The sequence below is a fragment of the Watersipora subatra genome, chromosome 9 (genome assembly GCF_963576615.1).
Source record: "Watersipora subatra chromosome 9, tzWatSuba1.1, whole genome shotgun sequence".
NCBI lineage: Eukaryota > Metazoa > Bryozoa > Gymnolaemata > Cheilostomatida > Watersiporidae > Watersipora > Watersipora subatra.
Genome location: NC_088716.1, coordinates 50,391,693 through 50,411,823, shown reverse-complemented (window position 1 = coordinate 50,411,823; position 20,131 = coordinate 50,391,693). Strand labels below are relative to the sequence as shown.

Sequence of the window (20,131 nt, the reverse complement as noted above, 5' to 3'; positions counted from 1 at the left end):
TATCTACATTACCAACATCATCTACTATTATGAATTTCTAAAATTAATGAAACAATATGGTGGGAGCAAGCTAGCTATGTGCCAGGGCAGACTCAAAGCTTAGCTAGAAATGAACGGTCAGACTTCCAGCAAGGAGAACGACTCGGTATGCGACGGAAATTAATCACGACTCTTATATATAAGGCGACCGATACAAATCACGCAAGAGCACCTTGCTTAAATACATGTGACTGCCACATATCTACTAGCAGAATGCCCTGCACTGCACGGGTAATAAAAGAACAGCTTATAAACATTACCTGCATTACCTCACCTTTTACATTACCTTTACATTATATTACCTGCAACTGTTTTTATTACCCGTGCAACACCAGGCATTCACCTAGTGAGGCCAGCAGGTAATCCTTATGTGTGATGCAATGCCGTTACGCGTATTTTCACCGATGTAATGAATATCTTCACCATTATTGATTCATAAGCTCAGTTGAGCGCGCAGTCTAATGGACAAGATTGCACCTCCAGAACTGGAGGTTCTGAAGGCGTTGATCAAATCCTCTGAAAAGCTGATTTTATGTTACTTAAACTTTATCGCTATAACTAGTCAGATGACAATGTGATTTATATAGATAGATATACGGTATCTACTTTGAACACAAGCTTGCTGTTGATCAAGACTTCGTGTATCGTAAAGGAGTTCTTCCAGCTTCCTTTTCAACAATAATAATTAATAAAGTAATAAATACTATGAAATTATAATTTAAGAGACTTGATGTTCTCGTTAACCTGAATATAATATTTAAAGCAATAAAATATGATGCTCCTAATCCTATTGCCCATTGTGCTCAGCATATTAGCCTCTTGAAGATTGAAAGTCTTTAAGGAGATATTTAGAGCCCGTATGCGTTGTCGTGGCATAAGAGCAGAATGTACCAACCTTACCGATTCCTAGCAAAACTCTTTTTGTGTAAGATTTTTCTGGATTATTGGTACACATTGATCATATTTATAAATAATGGTGCCATGAGAACGTAGCAAAAACCATTAAAAAAGTGAAAAGCTTGGACATTGTTTCCATTTGTGCATTTAAATACACTTGAAGGAACAACTCGTAAAATGTTTCTCCAAATTTGAGCAATTGTTTTATGGTATAGCATTCTTAGAGTATGTGACTATGACATGATTCTTAAATTTATAAAATTAAATTGAAATCTTAAAAAATTGATAAAATCCTAACTCACTTATTCTGTGTGATAATAAGCCTTTTGAATTACATTTCACATGACTGATTCATAAAACTGCAACACTCACCACGTCTACAATGTACATGTACATTCAAATAGTCAGAATTGAGTTTTGATACGCATGAATCTAAAACCTGCTATAATAATTTTTTGCACCGATGTAGAATTGTTCTATGCAACTCAGCTTCCTTACGAGATCACTGACAGCTGCATGCAACAAGTGAATGTGAAGTCATTTACACTAAAATAAGTGAAGATAACTCCACAAAAGAACTCAACTCAATAATTGTATTATGCTCTTGTTAATAGCAACATAAATCTTATCTCAAAGATTGAGGCTAAATTAAAAGTTGCTAGCAAATTCAACGTACGATGACGACAGTTCCATGTTCTTTATCTAGTAAAAATAAAAAGCTGTATGGGTGAAAGTTCTTGCTACTGACAAAGAGAGCGATTGCACATGACATCGATCAGCTTTTTCAAGGCTGCAAAAATTGGTCAACTCTCTTATCACCATTTAGCTATAAAACAACCCAAGTCTTTTTAATACACTAAGAAAACAAAGGGTGTGTCAGAGAACCCCCACACCTTCAGGCCACCAGTTAGGTCTATTGGTTGAAAGTTCGAGAGTATCTCCATTAGAGTCAGTAGTATAGATGGCTGCACCATTCTTTAGAACATCATTGACTCTGAGGAGGGCGAGTCCATAACCATTCACCCCACACCTCACAGTGCCTGCGGACTTGTCAGTTGCACACAACTTGACTTCGCTCTGAGCTTTCAGACTCCTACAAGCCATCAAGATACATCAGAACTTTATAGAGCCACAAACTAAGCTACAAACTTTTAGAGTCATTTCACGACAAAAAGAATAGTTGTTTCCATGCAGCGGCATGAAAAGTTTAAGCTGGTAGCCAAAAGGAATATGCTCGACTATTCCATCAACTGATTGACCTTCAGATCATCTTGCAGAGAAGCGAAATTTCTCAGATCAAAGGATGGCGTTAAATACTACCATGACCCAACAGTCCTGATGTAGTGCAAGTAATATTTGCTATACAGCAGATATTTGCAGTTGTACAGTACATACAACAGATATTTACAATTGTACAGTACACACAGCATATTTTGCAGTTATCCAGTACAAACAGTAAATATTTACAGTTGTATAGTACACACAGTAAATACATACAGTTGTACAGTGCACACAGTAAATATATACAGTTGTATAGTACACACAGTAAACATATACAGCTGTACAGTGTACACAGTAAATATATACAGTTGTATAATACACGCAGTAAATATATACAGTTTTATAGTGTACACAGTAAATATATACAGTTGTACAGTACACACAGTAAATATATAAGTTGTATAGTACACACAGTAAATATATACAGTTGTATAGTATACACAGCAAATATATACAGTTGTATAGTACACACAGTAAGTATATACAGTTGTATAGTACACACAGTAAATATATACAGTTGTATAGTACACACAGTAAATATATACAGTTGTATAGTACATACAGTAAATATATACAGTTGTATAGTACACACCTACCTTTGACCAAGGTACATGAAATGCATTCTTATTCACTGAATAGAAAGCTTTAAAGAAATGTTTTTTACAGAATTTATTCTCACATATAAAGAGGCTGTCATTATTATAAAAAAGGCAACCTTAACCATAGACTAGTGATTACCAAATTTTTCGGACTATATAACAAACATAAAATCTCTATATTTGTAGAAGAAAATAAACATTGGGCCTTATATATGAACAGTGAATGTTCACACTACACTGAAAAATCTGTCAAAATGTTGTATTACCTTTTTGATAAGCTAAAAAGCCACTCCACTCGATTGTCAAATCCTACTCGCTTTTTCATGTGCTGAAACCACTTTTTCTGATTGGTGCGATGCTTTTATAGGCGGTAATTAGGGACCACAAAATGGCTCATGCTAAGAGACATGCTTATAACATAGATTTCACACTCGAGGCATTAACCAGTTGGTGCAACATGAAAATAGAGCAGCCACGAAACAATTCAATGTTAATGAATTAATGGAAGTGAAGGAAACAAGATGATCTGTGCCCAGTGAAGATGAAAAAGATTTTCTGAGGGAACAAGGCCTCCATTAAACTTAATACAACACTGACAGCAAAAGAAATGAAGATCAACAAAGTTCAAGGAGATCATTCATGGTGCTTCCGCCTGATAAACAGGTGTCACCTCTCCAGCCGCACAAGAACTAATAATTCGCAGGAACTACCGAAGATTTAAAAAAAAGATTGCCATCTTTCTCACTCCCTGCAAGGACCAAGATCATCAAAACAAAAACAACCTGTTCAGAACATAAATATGGATGATGTCCCTCTCACCTTTGACATCTCAATAACCAAACCGTAGACAAAACGAGAATGTCTACTGCATCTATGCATATCAAAAGAAATAAGAATCATTCTTCACTTTTGCTCTCGGTTGCCAGACTAATGACCAAAAATAAACACCAATGAGATTTTTTTAGAGGGAGACTTTGCCAAAAAATAAACGTTTCTTATTGGGATTATTGTCAAGGTGAATCTAAAAAGCTAAATGAATGAGAAGAAAATGATTGAGTGGCTGACAAAAGTTTACAACAGGAGACTGGATGGCCTTGTTGATTTACAACTTCATGTGTGCTCATCTCAGTAAAACTGTCCAAAACTGACAAATACCAGTTGGGAGCTCGCCGTCATTTCTCAAGGATTAACCAAGGAACTCCAACCACTAGATATTAGTGTCAACAGTGAGGTCAAGGCTACATTGTAAGCCCCATACATGACAAAAAGTGAACATATACTTACCAAAACGAGTAGGTAACGCTGGTAGCTACGCTCCTATCTGCCAGTGAATTGTCAATACCTGAGCTAAGGTATCTATTTCAATTGTCATTCGACCTTTCACGAAAGTTGGAATCATTATGAACAACCAAGCAACAGCAATGAAACTGGATTGAATTGTGACAAAAGGGATCCGGGCATGCTTGATGCTGCTATCACCCAATTATCAAATGCTGACTCAGAATAAGAGGAATTTAATGGATTGATAGAAGATAGGAATGATGAAAAAGTTAACATACTTTATGTAAAATACTGACAGTTATTGTTAATGATTTAAATACAATCTAACCTATTCGACTATTTTATTTCATGTGCTTTATAATCTGGTGACCTTGAATATGAAAGTTGTTCCATTTACTGATACTGCCTCTTATAACTCACTGCAGTTTATAGTCTACAATAAATATATATTAAATATAAAAATAGCATAATATATATAATAAAATATAATATATAGTGTATATAATATAATAAAAATTGTATATAAAATGAAAAGGAATCTACGCAAGTATAAGGTAAGGATGCTCAATATGACATATCAAGCAAGTGTGAACAGATGGCCTTACTTTGCTGAGCTGTATGTGACAGGCATTATCCTTTTTCTGATGACTCCAGTGTGATGGCTCCGTGAAGTCAACTCCTGACCAATAAAGCAGCCTTTGCTAAAACTCACTGCAACAAAGAACATAGTGACAACTGGCACTAAAATAAACCGAGTAATATACATGTAGTTCTACCCATTTGCATAAAGTAATCCCTAAGTCATTATTAATTGGATCTTTTTAAAAAAGTAATTAAAATAAAGCAGCAAGCATCCAAGCTGAAAAGGTTGAAAACTAAAGTCAAACCTCCGTGTAGCAAGAATGAGTTGCATTCAAGAGGAAGCGACTTCTCTGGAATGTGCTCCTCAGGACCCTCACCCACCCCGAGTTTGTATCTGTGCTGCCTATACGCGTCTTCCTCTTGTGCATGACTGTCCAGTTCTGTAACAGAGTACGACAGTGCAGTATTCTTATTTTAAGTTTGTTATGTGAGCAAATGAAGTGTGACTATATGGGGTATGACTATGTGGGGTATGACTACGTGGGGTGTGACTACATGGGGTGTGACTGCAAGATGTGTGACTACATGAGGTATGACTATATAGGGTGTGACTACATGAAGTGGGACTACAGGAGGTGTGACTACAGGAAGTATGACTACAGGAGGTTTAACTACGAGATGTGATTACATGAGATATGACTGAATAAGCAGTGACTCCATGAAAAGAGATTATATGGAGTGTGACTACATGAGATATGGCTATATGTGTTGTTACTGCATGAGTGAAGTTACCTTAAAGGATCACTACAAGGTGTGTGACTGTACCCTAGATATACTCTATAAACACATTCAATCTACGTTGGCCTTAATCTACTGACGATGCACTCTATGCAAGTATTCTGAATAATGGATGGTCAGAACTGTGTACTGAGTTGAGAACATCTGAATGGACAGTTGTATGACTAAAAATGTATGAATATCTCCCTCCTCTTGAGCTCAAATAAATGAAAAGGTGATTTAGCATAAGCCTGTTGCATGCGAGTTTGACTGAGTGAAGGATCCTATAAATGGCATCCATTGTAAATACAGCTAGCTAGCAGAGGGGTGCACTAATAACACCTACCATGGCTTACTGGCTGAGATGACAAGATTCTCCAGCCGAGCTGTGGTATTCGTGGATCTCGATACATGGCAATAGAGGACACGTCTGTCTCTGGTTGCTCATTAAAACAACCAAAAGCTGCGTAAGAAGCTAAGTTATTCGTCTCGTTTTCAATCTTTACCTGAATCACATGTACAAAATTCCATCTGGTGCTTAGGATGAGCTCATTTGACAATTGATGACCAGCTAATCTCATAAGGTCTTCATAAGACACACACAATCTAAGATGTCACTAGTAAAATCGGCAATAGAGAAAACATATAGAGTACCACCTCGCAATCAATACCTAAAATAATCAATCTGGCTAAATAGCCTACAAATATTTTATAGGTAAAATTCAGAGCACAATCTAGCATTCTGTGGTTAAATCTATGAATAAAAAAGACATTCCACCGCACCCTAGGTATATATGTAATATAATCTAGCATCCTATAAGTAAACATGGAATATAGTCTAATAGTTTATAAGTAAACATGGAACATAGCCTAACATTCTACTAGTAAATATGGAACATAGTCTAACATTCTACTAGTATAATGTATATATGGAACATAGTCTAACGCTCTACTAGTGAATATGGAACATAGTCTAACATTCTGCTAGTAAATATGGAACATAGTCTAACATTCCAGTAGTAAATATGGAACATAGTCTAACATTCTACTAGCAAGTATAGGACATAAATGTAGTCTAGCATTCTATAAATCATATGACGCATTGATAAGCACATGTACCATATTATGAAGGAACATGGATGAAGTTTACTAGAGAATTGAGCTAGAGCTAGGTTGAACTGCAGTGCGGAACTTGCTGATACAAATAACATAACGGCTGTGTAACAACGTAGAACTGAACGAAAACCTTACGACAAGGAGAACTGAATACAAACCGTTGCTTTAATATTAAATTATAAAACAACTTTTGACAAACCTTTTTTCGTATCTTATATTTTTTGAAGGTTTTAATCAGCAGGTCTGTTTGGCTGCTGTCGACCTCTACAAGCACATTTCCTGCCTCCTTTGTGTCGTTATAGAGAATGAGATCACACAGCACTCTACCCTTTAAGACACAACCCTGCTGTTGCAGCACTTAAATGGTATACATGTATTAGAGTAGTAATGATAATAGCTGTCACTAGGAGTGTTTATACTAGCGGATTGTAGGAACGAGTTGGCTGCAGGATACATGACTATAATAAAGATGAACTTACACAAAATTTTAGTAGGTTTCATCTGAAAGTATCGGTATTTTTCTATCATTTGCAATTATTTCTGATGTTTGAGGTGATCTGATTGCCAGGATGTTTCAAGATTAAAATCAGTAAAACTCAATCGCGGTCAATTGCTCAGAAGAAGAATATGTACGACATGACATCGCCAGCTGCTATTGTTGCTATTGATTCAAGTTGCAGCGTTACTCGTCTCTATTCTGTTGGTCTCTTTGCAACTACAGACGTCATAATCACACTTGCGCTTCATCTGAGCATTTTAACCGTGATCAAGTTTTGTTGATTTTAATCTTGAAACATCCTGGCAGTCAGATCACCTCAAACATCAAAAATAATCTCAAATGACAGAAAAATACCGATATTTTATGATAAAATCTACTAAAGTTTTGTGCTAGTTCATCTTTCACACCGACAACAAATAGTTGCTGGAGTGAAGCGGTTAGGAGCAGAGAGATCATCAGACGTAAATAGCAACTCCTGTCAATCAATGTTTATTCCTTTCACTTTCTTTGTTTTGATTTTCAGCCACTAATAATGAATATTAAAAACTAAATAGATACAAACTAATTTTTTTTAAACAATAAATTTTATTGGCCAACACCAAAAATTAAACAAACTGAGCATTACAAATTACACATGGGAATAGGTGATATTACACATGGGAATAGGTGATCGTATGTCGATTTCGACTGTGCTTTTCACAAGCGGTAAAAATTGCAACTTCCAATTATGTCCGAAAGACTGTCTCTAGCATTCGGTTACCCAAATAACTGCTAGCTATAGCTTCAGCAATCAAGGTGATACATAACAGTTCTTCGTAACAAGTAATCTGAGGGTTGGGGGTGAGAAACTGAATCGCAGCAGTGAGTTGCGCTTTTAATGCTATGCCAATGTCAGAGATCATGCCATGAAATGCTACCCACGCTGTACTACTGCTGGCTACCTGAGGCAGCGGCAAAGAGCTGTACCTTGATGTTGAGCAGCTGTGTATAAAGAGATGAGGCCCCATGCTCCAAAATCTGTACATCATTTGTCAAGATGCCTTGCAGAAATGGATAGACATCAGATCCTGATAGCCTGAGCAGAGACTTACTGTGCAGCCTAGCGAGTGAAAAATCAGTGAACGGCCGTTTGCTTAGCTGAGACTCTGTCGAGATGTTTCTAGCTAAGAGAAAAATAAAAAACATCATGAATCTGTTGTTCAATGATTTACGTTCATGTACATCAAGTATTGTATGCTGAGATGACTGTACTTTTTGTTGTCACCAAAACAACGATATAAATTCACCTCTAATGGGTCGAAATTCACATCCAGTGGTAATGAATTTCACAGTTGTAGAAGCTCTTCGCATTTTCTGCAAAAAATACCAAATAATTATAACAAAGGAGATGCATTGTAAAATTTAAAGCTTTAGCAATGCTTAACATATGGAAAGATTACAAAAAGATAGAAAACTCGTGAACAATCAGTTGAAAAAAAATCAGTTGAAAAAAATAATCAGCTGAAAAAAAATCAGTGAAAAGACTGAAAATAGAGCAGGGACAACCTCTTCAACTAATGCTATCAACATTTTTATCCTAATATAAATGTTTTAAATAGATATCCTTAAATGTAATGTTTCATAACTAGTGGCCTGGTTCCAGGAAGGTCATATGACTGGAGTAATTGAACATATGTAAGTGAAAACCAGCTTTCACTCCAGTTGGCAATACTGAAATACTTGTCTAAATCCTAAGGCTATATAACAAGTTTTTGAACAGAAGGGGCTTTATAGGTTTAGAGATGAACTTGCACAAAATTTTAGTAGATTTTATCAGAAATCAGCATTTTTCTATCATTTGCGATTGTTTTTTAAGTTTGAGGTGATCTGACTGCCAGGATATTTCAAGATTAAAATTGTCAAAACTTTATCACGGTTCAAACCCTCCGCGGAAAAGTATGTGTGAAATGACATCACTAGTTGCTATCATTACTATAGTTGATATCAGCTATTACTTTCAAGTTGCAGTGTTACACGCTTCTATTCTGTTGCTGCAACTATAGATGTTATAATCACCCTTTCCCTTGATCTGAGTGTTTTAACCATGATCAAGTTTTGATTTTAATCTTGAAACACTCTGGCAGTCAGAGTACCTCAAACATCAAAAACATTCAAACCTAACTTGGACCAGACAAAATTATACTGGTTTTTCAATGTTTAATAATTTTTATACTCTTTCACGTTTTTTTTCACCTTTTTTTATTGACACACTTCGAAACTATGCAGCCTCAAAATGTTTTAACCTTTGTAAGCTCCAACTTATTTCAGGTATCTGCTCCAAATATATAGCTCGAAATATCTGCACTAATGCCACATTATATATTGAAAAATTCATGCTTCATTTAAAAAAGAATTCATTCAATGTATCACTTGCAAACGATCTTTTTTGATTAGCCAATTTTATGAAACAGTCAGTTTGAACAAACTTCATACTTTTAGTTATATCACAAGAGATAGTGTACTGAAGTTCTAATACTCTTGGAACTTCAGCAGTATATCAGCAATACCCCAAGTTTAATCGCCATTGACAAACTGAAAACTGACAAAACAAAAACTACCATATATTCCAGCATACAAGTCAATTCTGAAACGCAAATTTTTTTTACAAAACATAAGAATTCGGCTTTTACGCACGTAACTCTGAAAGCAAACGAAATGACATTAGGCTAACTTAATTTTAACAACTACAACTCGAACCTTTATTAACTCAACTCGATTAATAAAAAGCAAAACATCCCAATAATGGTTACTGCTATAATTAATTCTTTCACAACCAAATAAATTTCATGGAAACAAATATTCAGTAAACCAAATATTTGACATTGACGCATTCAAAGTTGTCATAACATTTGACCAAATTAATTAGCATAAAATTGTACATCATCTGATGCCATAAAAAGGCCAGAAATGTGTTGCAGAATCAGTTTGGACAATTTTTTGTCCTTTTCACACTACCGCAGTGAACAAGTTAAAGGTTTAATTGCAACAAAATTCACATTACAGTATTTGGTATCAAAAAGTTACCCATGTCTTACTCTGTTGTGTTGTAGGTGCAAAATATGTGGAAATGTGATTACAAGCTCTTAAAAGCTCAAAAACGAACAGTTAATCGCAGCCATCACAAAAACGCCGTAGTTTGGAATACCTTTATTTTGATGACGTGCTCAAACATTGTGGTTATTGTTTTGACACGTGATGTTATCACATGAAATTAAAGGCAAATAAAAGGTTCAATATAAAACGTTTCGTAGCACTAGTTTATGACAAAAACTGGGTTTTACCGGACAGCCCTTATCAAATATAGATGCTTGCTACTTTACAGTTTCGTTTCAGCTTGGTCTAATCATCTAGTCGTAATCTGATCATGTGACCCATACTACCTGCCAAATGGCGCGAACAATTTTCTGCAGCATTTTTCGACTATCACAGGTGACCAATAGGCTCCTCATGTTTATTAGAGGATAATATGCACTCCTTCGAGCTAAAGTTAAAAAATTTAAAAAATTTTTACGGTAGGTTTTGAGATATCAGTGCTCAAGGTGACAGCATTACAAAGATGATGAAATAGACGCGTAAGAACAATAGACATGGTTTTATTGAATGCGTGAAGTATATTTGTGAAAATATTTCGACGAATGAGGTTGCATGAAAGTGTAAACAGAAGTCATCGTGTTCAGCTATGTTCCATTTGAGCCGTTTTGGAAAGACATTCCAACCTACAGCTTTTTCGTGATGGCTGCAATTACTGTGCTGTGATTACTTATTGGCTGCGATGGCTTCGTTTTTCAGCTTTTAAGAGCTTGTAATCACATTTCCGCATATTTTGCACCTACAACACAGCAGAGTAAGACATGGTGAATCTTTTGATACCAAATAACTGTAATGTGAATTTTGTTGCAAGTCAACCTTTACGCATTTTCCGAGTCAGACGAGTTACCACTATTACTATAGCTTACAGCATTATTATTACCATTAAAAATGAATACTCACTGTCACTACTACTACTATTGCTCAACAGATAATCATTCGAAGTTCATTGATCTACAATTTGTGAAACCTTTCGTAACTGTAATGCTTTTGAAGAACAAATGGCTATCAAAATGCGCTTTTTTAAAAGCGAAACTAAGGTCAACGTGAGATGCAAACATGTCTTTACTGGCTCAACATAAACAGATGATTGTTTTTTTTCAATTGAGTTTTGTCCACAGCTTGCAATGGTGCTCCATTTCCACAACCTTTTGCTCTAATAGATACATACGACGTGTTATGATTTATAGAGTTGGCTTATATGCAAGTTTTTATAAATTGCCTGATTTCAGGGCTGTTTTCTAGGGTCGGCTTATATGCGTGATAGGTTTATATGCATCGGTATGCGGTATGCACCAAGCTTTCCCAGGCTCAGGTAGGAAAACAACTCTCCAAGTCCATTCGAACATAGGCGTCAGTGTTAAATGGTTTGAAGTGGCTTAAGGTTAATTTTATACCAGCCTATTTACCTTGAAATGAAGAATAAGTAGTCTGTGGCAGTAAACTAAAAGATATGGAGTGACTTATAATGACAAAAGTGAGTGACTTAGAGTCACTTTTGTCATATACTTTTTCCCAATACTTCAAAAATTTTCCCACGACCAAACACGAGCGAAGCGAGTGTTTGGGAGCTTTATGATAAATGCATATGCGCACACAAGTTCCGAAAATTATTCATCAACGCCGTACCCAAACCCTTGTACCGAAATCTCATCAACAAATTTAACCATTTATGTTTGGAGTCGTTTAATAATATATATAATATTAATATAATATTATATATATAATATTATATTATAATATATATTATATTATATTATATATATTATAATATATATTATATATAATATATATATATACTAATATATATATAATATATTAATAATACATATATTATAATAACGATACAAAACACGTATAAACCTATTTAAATATGTTAGTCTTTGAAAAATCTCGACAATATCCTAAAACTTACCCATCTGATCGGATAATACATAACTAAACAGATTAATTAGGCCCAAAATCGTCATTCAAACCTGACAAGCCTTTTTTAATCAAAATTAAGACCGGCCAACGAAACGCCGATAAAGCCGTGCGACAGAGGGTAGAACCATTTAGTCGTGCACATTTCGCGAGAAAAACGTGCACATTTCACCAGTCTATGGCATTGTCCAATTGTCGAAGGTTTCTGTAATTAACATAGAAGTATTGAAAAGTAATTGTTTCTTTTTTGCCAATTTTAAAGTTAACTCTGACATTTTGGACACTTATAATGAGTACTTTGGTATTCCAACTGGTGTCCAAAGCAGTGAAAGTAAAGGAAATGACGATGATATTTTTCTAACGATTCTTATAAGATTATTACAATATTTAATTATAAGAATAATTATTCGATTTTTTAAGATCATTATAAGATTTAATTATAAAAATAATCATTCGAATTTACAATATTGAAGTATATAGTGACCGATGGTGGGCAATATGTTACTGTTATTATTTTTCTAAAGATTTTGTTGATGATACTACAGCTGTGCCCAATATTGCGGTACTGCCAAACCGTTTTTAAAATCTTGCTACAATATTTAATTATAAGAACAATTATTCGATTTTAAAAGATTATTATAAGATTTAATTATAAGAATAATTATTCGATTTTTTAAGATCATTATAAGATTTAATTATAAAAATAATCATTCGAATTTACAATATTGAAGTATATAGTGACCGATGGTGGGCAATATGTTACTGTTATTATTTTTCTAAAGATTTTGTTGATGATCCTACGACTGTGCCCAATATCGCGGCACTGCCAAGTCGTTTTTAATATCTGCAAAATTAAGTAATAGGCCTTCATTTTCTTATAGATATACAGCTATTTCTATGACAACCAACTAAAATCTATTTAGATTTTTAAATTCCGCATAATCTTTTGCATATAAATACAAAAATCTAGATAAATATCACAATTTCTTGATACTGGTTGCTATGATGTTTTGAAATGTACACAAAATTGTGCATTGGCTTTCGTTTCTCAAACTTTAACACCTGTTTTCTCAGAACTATGTTTTCCAACTAATAGTAAACATGCATTCAGTTTATTGACCATAATATCTGCTGTAATTAAGCTGGAACCAAATTTTATTTTTTGCAAAATAGCTGAGAATTTTCTCCTGCTAGTGTACATAACTCTAAATCTCACACACCCGACTTAACCATGGTTTCTGTCATCATGACCCATTTCTTCACTTTGGTTACAGATCGCTGTCAAAACCATTCTACATTTAACACAACCAACTTTCAAACTGTGTATATTACACAGCAGTTTGCCATTTTACTTCTAATATTGTATTTCTCCTATTGCATGGGAGAGATATAAACATGTATAATCTTTTCCTTTCATTAATGCTGTTTGTTGCACATAATAACACCCAGTACATTGCAGCTACCGTTGCAGTTCTCCTATTGCTCTGCAGTGCCATTTGACTGCTAATATTGCATTTCTCAACCGGCAGTACCCTTTCTTTTTTCAATATCACTTTGGTCGTGGGCTGTATGACAGAGGAATTTCTAGTATAGCTTAATGTTAAAAATTTTAGGGTTATAGCAGAATATTGTTTGAAGAAAAGCATTTGGTATATCAGAAAACCAAGTTGACTATTTTGTAACTAAATGTATTTGCAACTAGGCTCGCATTGCTTGCTACTCTTAATCTCTTTTTGCAAATTTCTTATTCCAACCTAAAACTAATTTCTATCAGACTTTTTGTACAAAGAGGCATGATTGTGTGAAATAAAAATTGTACAGCTGCCAAAAAATCGAGTATAATTTAGACCTACTTCTGCTAGAATCCAAATACAATTATTAGAGTTGTTGAGATTATCCTTGCTAGCATATATGTTAATGGAAGTTTTACAATAATAAACATTTTAAATATACGACTTTGTGCAGTTTTATTGCTTTTTCTGTTTTGTTACCAAAACATTATGTTTCAGCTTTCTAAATATACCGTCATCCACCATATGAAAACAGCCAAATGACTTTGACAAAGAAAATGGAAAACTGTTGAATTCAAAACAAATTTTTTTGCACCGAGTTCCAGCGAATAATTCACCAAGTGAACCACAATGAGTTGGAGAAGATCGTCATATAACCAAGAAAAAGCTCAAAACTAGATTGTATTTTTTACTAAAATGGACTTGCTTGAAAATACTGATTATAATTAATTTTTAATAGCAATTTATAACTAATTTTTGGTTAAAAAAAGTTTATTGTTATATATGCGTCTATGCATATTACAGACTCCAAGGCTATAAAGAGACGCGCCAATACCGAACCAGGACTAGGACGTAAAAGGGCTAGATCGCTGTTGAGTATCCTAATCGCTAATGATTTTAGCGATTGTTGTTATACAAAACATTTGGACTTTTTAGCGAGTCTGGTATAAACTCGCTTGTTATAACTTTATATGAAATAAAAGGTGATCATGCGCGGCGGCTAGTTTTCGGTCCGTGAGCATGGAACATTTAACCTACAATATTTCACTACTGATTTATTAAATCTACCTACATAAGTCACTCGCTGATACCGTCAGTCAAGCAACTTTACATGGTGCCCCGAGTATTTTTAATGTATTTAAATGGAGAGTCGAATTGTATTTCATTGTATGGAAAGTTTTTTTTTTCAAACTCATTAGTCTCGGACGTTTGTCATAAACGAACTTTATAATAATTATACAGTCGTCACGTTATTCTTGGATGTGAATGACACTTTGAATATGGAAAAACTATTGTGCCCTGACCCTTTAACTGATGGAGCAGATCTTCCTGAGCAATGGAAAAGGTATAAACGGAATTTTACGTTATTTCTCACAGCAGCTGAGAAAACGGATGCTGATGATGCTGTAAAAGTGGCCTATTTGTTGAGAACAATAGGTGCACGAGGAGTCGATATATCTGACTTTTTTACATGGACAAATGCAGCAGATAAAAATGTTTATGCTACCGTGCTTGACAAATTTGAGGAATTCTGTGCTCCACGAGTAAACACTGTGGCTTTGACCCACAAACTACTCACCACCAGACAGGGAAGAATGACCATCGATGAATATGTCACTGAGCTCCATAACATAGCCAGGAACTGTGACTTTTAAACAATGTATGAACGAATGGTTCTTCAAGCTTTAATTCTCGGAGTAGAAAGTGACAGAACCAGACGACGTATGTTTGAGAAAACAGACTTAACACTGACAGATGCGCTCAACATATGCAGGTCTCATGAAGCAGCAAGTCGAGAGCTGAAAGCATTGGATGCCAGAAACAGAGATGATGAAGAGCTCCGCTATGCCAAAGCAAATAAACGCGATGCTAAGTACAAACCTTCACCAAGCGTTGGGGCAGCGAAATGTTCCCGGTGTGGCAGCCCACACGCTCCTAGGAGTTGTCCGGCTTATGGAAAAGAGTGTCATCTTTGTGGAAAAATGAATCACTTTGCCAAGTTGTGTTCGTCCAAGAAACAAAGTCGGTGCAACGATTCAAGAAAGTTCCACAAGAAAGAAGAAGCCCACCAGATGACTGAGTGGAATTATTCATCTGATTCGGATGAACATAGTAACAGCATCAGCGTCTCCAAGAAGGATAGAAAGCTGCTGTCAGTTTTGAACATTAAAGCAGGAGATGTTGCGAGAAACATCGAATTTCAGCTAGACACAGGTGCTACCTGCAATATTCTCAGTACTAAAGACTATCACCTACTTGGACGGCCAAAACTAGAACCCACGAACACGACGATTACCTGTTACAATGAGACTAACAGTACTCCGTTAGGGTGGTGTTATTTGGAAACGAGAGACAGCCAAGAGAACAAAATAACACTAAAATTTCTGGTCCTTGATGTAAAGCAACATAGCCTGCTGTCAATGAGCACCTGTTTAGAAATGCAGCTGCTCCACATGGCCGAGTCTGTGCACTTGACGATGCATGAAGATTTGGATGCCCTATTCACTGAGTTTGAAGACGTTTTTGATGGACTAGGAGAGCTACCAGGGGAATACGAGATTGAAATAGATCCTGAAGTAAGACCGGTGCAAGTCAGACCTAGAAAGATTCCGTTAACCATGAAATCCGAAGTCGAAACCGAACTAATCAGATTGGAGAATGAGAAGATAATTACCAGCGTAGACCGACCCACAAAGTGGATAAGTCATATGCAGCCAGTTAGAAAATCCAATTGTTCAATTCGTATCTGCATAGATCCTCAAAACCTGAACAAAGCTATTCGTCGGAATCACACTACTATGCCCACGTTGGACGATGTTTTACCACAGCTCAACGCTGCCAAGTACTTCTCGCTATGTGACGCAAAAAGTGGCTTCTCTCAAGTAAAGCTAGCTAGCAAGTCTACAGATTTAACTACATTTTGGACCCCAAAAGGCCGCTACAAATATCTGAGAATGCCCTTTGGGATATCTAGCGCCCCTGAAGAGTTCCAACGTCGATTATCAGATTCTCTGGTTGGTTTGGACGGCGTTACAGTAGTTGCGGATGATATCCTGATCTTTGGTAAGTCTCACACTGAACACGACAGTAATCTAAGAAAGTTACTAGAAAGAGCAAAAGCTAGCGGATTACGCCTAAATAAAGAAAAATGCAAAATTCTACCAGACGAACTACCATATATTGGACACATTCTCACTAGTTGTGGAGTTAAGGCCGACCCACTCAAAGTATCATCCATCCTCCAGATGGAAGCACCTACCTCAGCTGAAGGTGTTAAACGATTTTTGGGACATGTGACATACATGGCGAAGTTTCTACCTAACCTGTCAGCAGAATCGGAGCCTCTCAGGAGGCTGCTAAAACACAAACCGTTTGTTTGGGATACAGATCAACAAAATGCATTTCAAGTAATCAAAAAAATGCTGACTCAAACAGAGAACTTACAATACTTTGATGTGAACTGCCCAGCAGTAGTCCAAACAGACGCTTCAGTAGCAGGTTTAGGCGCCACCCTTCTGCAAAAAGGGAAGCCGGTTGCATACATATCATGATCTTTAACAGACTGTGAGAAGAACTATGCGCCAATAGAGTTGGAAACACTAGCGATTGTTTATGCTATGTCAAAGTTCGACCAGTATTTGTTCGGTCACAGAGATGTCACAATCCACACTGACCACAAAGCCCTCATTCCAATCTTCAAGAAGCCAGTTTTTAAAGCATCTAGGCGGATCCAGTCGATGCTGTTGTGCCTTCAGCGGTATGCAGGTGCGAGAGTTGTGTGGCAACCAGGTAAAGACCAACTAACTGCAGATCTTCTGTCTCGAGATGCTTGTATGGAGCCAGCAATATCAACGCCAGTCAGAGATCATGCTTTCTCGGTTGCAGAAACTAAATTCACAGATTGTCCGCTGCCAGACAGCACGTATGTGGCACTAAAAGAAGCTACCCTAGTAGACCCAGACCTTCAGAAAGTTCAACAATATGTCGAGGGCAAGTGGCCACCAGAATGTGCAGTACCCCCACCCTTGAAGAAGTACCTGTCATTTCAAGATGAGCTGTCGGTAGAGCAAGGAGTACTCTTCAAAGGCGTGCGGGCAATCATTCCAACAAAAATGCGGTCAGATATGTTGAATCGGCTTCACAGTTCGCATCAAGGAACCAAAGCCACGCTGAGACGGGCACGGATGACTGTTTACTGGCCCGGAATGGCAGAAGACGTAGTAAAGAAATGTCAAGAGTGCAGGACATGCCTGAAAGATGCGACGAAACAGCCGAAAGAAGATCTGAAAAGCCACTCTGTTCCTGTTCAACCCTGGAGCAAGGTGGGAATTGACTTGTTTGAGCTGAAAAAAGAACATTTTGTAATCATTGTTGATTATACCACCGATTATTTTGAATACATTCGTCTTCGCAGTCAAAAGGCAGTAGGTGTTATTACTGGAATAAAAGAGGTATTTGCTAGGTTGGGAGTGCCAAAGATGGTGCAATCAGACAATGCCTCAAACTTTACGTCAATTGAATTCTCAAAGTTTTCCAGAGATTGGAATTTTATCCACTCAACCAGTAGTCCACACTATCCACAGTCCAATGGGAAGGTGGAAGCGGCTGTTAAAATAGCAAAACGAATTCTCCGACGCTGCACAGATCCGTATCTTGCGCTCTTAGAGTATCGCAATACCCCTACAGAAAGTATGTCTACCAGCCCAATACAAAGAATTATCGGCAGACCAACGTGATCTATGATACCCCAAAACATCATTAGCTCTAAAGAAAATGAAGCTAATTGGCAGGAGAAGTTGGTAAAGCGACAGAAGATTCAGAAAAACTACAATAAAACGGCTAAGAATCTTTTGCCCCTCCAGATTGGCCAGCCAGTAACGATTCGCGATTACCGAAAACACAAACAAGGCTGGAAAGAAGCGAAGGTAATAGCCGAACTCTCAAAGAGATCATACACGGTGGAAGTCGATGGGGAGCTGCGAAGAAGAAATCGGAGAGACCTATGTCCGCCCCCCGTTGAAGCTGGTTATCCCGGTATAGAGTCCGATCAAACCCAAGCAGAACCACGAGTCCACAACCCAGTGGTGTCTGAGGAAACTGTGCCTCCGAGCAATGTAGAACCAAGGCGGTCTGGGCGACAACGCAACGAACCTGTGTGGCTGAAAGACTATATCCGATAACCGGAACTCTTAATAGTATCTGTGTGTCATGACAATCTTATCATATTATGTATTCCAAGTCACTAATTACTAGTTATTGTTTTTTCCTTGTAACAGCGGGGATGTTGAGTATCCTAATCGCTAATGATTTTAGCGATTGTTGTTATACAAAACATTTGGACTTTTTAGCGAGTCTGGTATGAACTCGCTTGTTATAACTTTATATGAAATAAAAGGTGATCATGCGCGGCGGCTAGTTTTCGGTCCGTGAGCATGGAACATTTAACCTACAATATTTCACTACTGATTTATTAAATCTACCTACATAAGTCACTCGCTGATACCGTCAGTCAAGCAACTTTACAATCGCTGTACCCACACATATATATTGAAGTCGCAGACAAGAACGCGCTATTATTCAAATCTTCTTCTTACTGGTAAGTGACCAGTAGGAATATAACATTTATAACCCTTTTTTTTCACGCAACCCCACTAAGAACCATCAATATTTATTGAAAGTTCTTGTCTCCGCCTAATCTATACCCTCAACTTTAATAACAACAATACCCCAACCAAATTTAAAAATCACAATAAAAAAATTGGAAGGAAGAAACCCAAACTAAGAGTAATCTACTCATGTTACTTAATAAAGATATCGCTCTAATGTCCCCATTATGGGACGAATGCGATTAATTGATTTGACATAACTATATAATTAATTCTGATTTGACTTGACTGTATAATTAATCCTTGGTTGCAAAATAATGAATTAACAACAACATGAACATGCTACACGATTCGATTTCAGTTGGCTAATTCTTCACTTTACATACCGTTTTCTAAAGTGAAACGTTAATTATCAAAAATAAACCAGCTAAAACATCACTTTCAGGCACTTACGAGAACCCTATGGCTGTAAATTTAGTTTGAAACTTTCTTTTAGCCCAGCTTGTTTTCATCAGTTCCGTTCCCGGTAGCAGTACTAACCTCAACGACAGAACTTAATGGAAAGAAGGCCCTAGCACTAGCAGACTAAGCACTACCGTAGCAGCCTTTAAAGATGTGAATTACACTAACAATTAAACTGTTGAAATGTTATAAGATCAACAACACACGATGATGTACTTCAATTGCTCTAATATGAATTATGTCGTTGTTACGCGACCACGAGCCTTCGAGCTGAGGCAACTTCACGTACAGCTCCGGGTAGCATTTGGTCTACTAAGAAAGTTAATGAGCTCGCTAAAAATTGCATTATACGCGCAGTTTAGTAGGAAATTTACATTTCAAATTTATTTACTAAAAAATTATATTTTTTGTTAACAAAAATGTTTTATCTAA

At 36.5% G+C, this 20,131-nt stretch overlaps 1 protein-coding gene across 1 annotated transcript; it reads right to left on the bottom strand.

Moving 5' to 3' along the window:
* Window positions 1-1,265: 1,265 nt before the first annotated feature.
* Window positions 1,266-19,822, bottom strand: LOC137404288 (putative transferase CAF17 homolog, mitochondrial). The gene is made up of 8 exons (XM_068090471.1): window positions 19,778-19,822; window positions 8,358-8,424; window positions 8,038-8,234; window positions 6,772-6,900; window positions 5,803-5,962; window positions 4,985-5,119; window positions 4,703-4,808; window positions 1,266-2,029 (listed from the first exon to the last, which is right to left on the bottom strand). Exons 2-8 carry the CDS (start codon window positions 8,419-8,421, stop codon window positions 1,813-1,815), a joined length of 1,008 nt encoding a protein of 335 aa, XP_067946572.1. The 5' UTR covers window positions 8,422-8,424; window positions 19,778-19,822; the 3' UTR covers window positions 1,266-1,812.
* Between the last annotated feature and the right edge of the window lie 309 nt (window positions 19,823-20,131).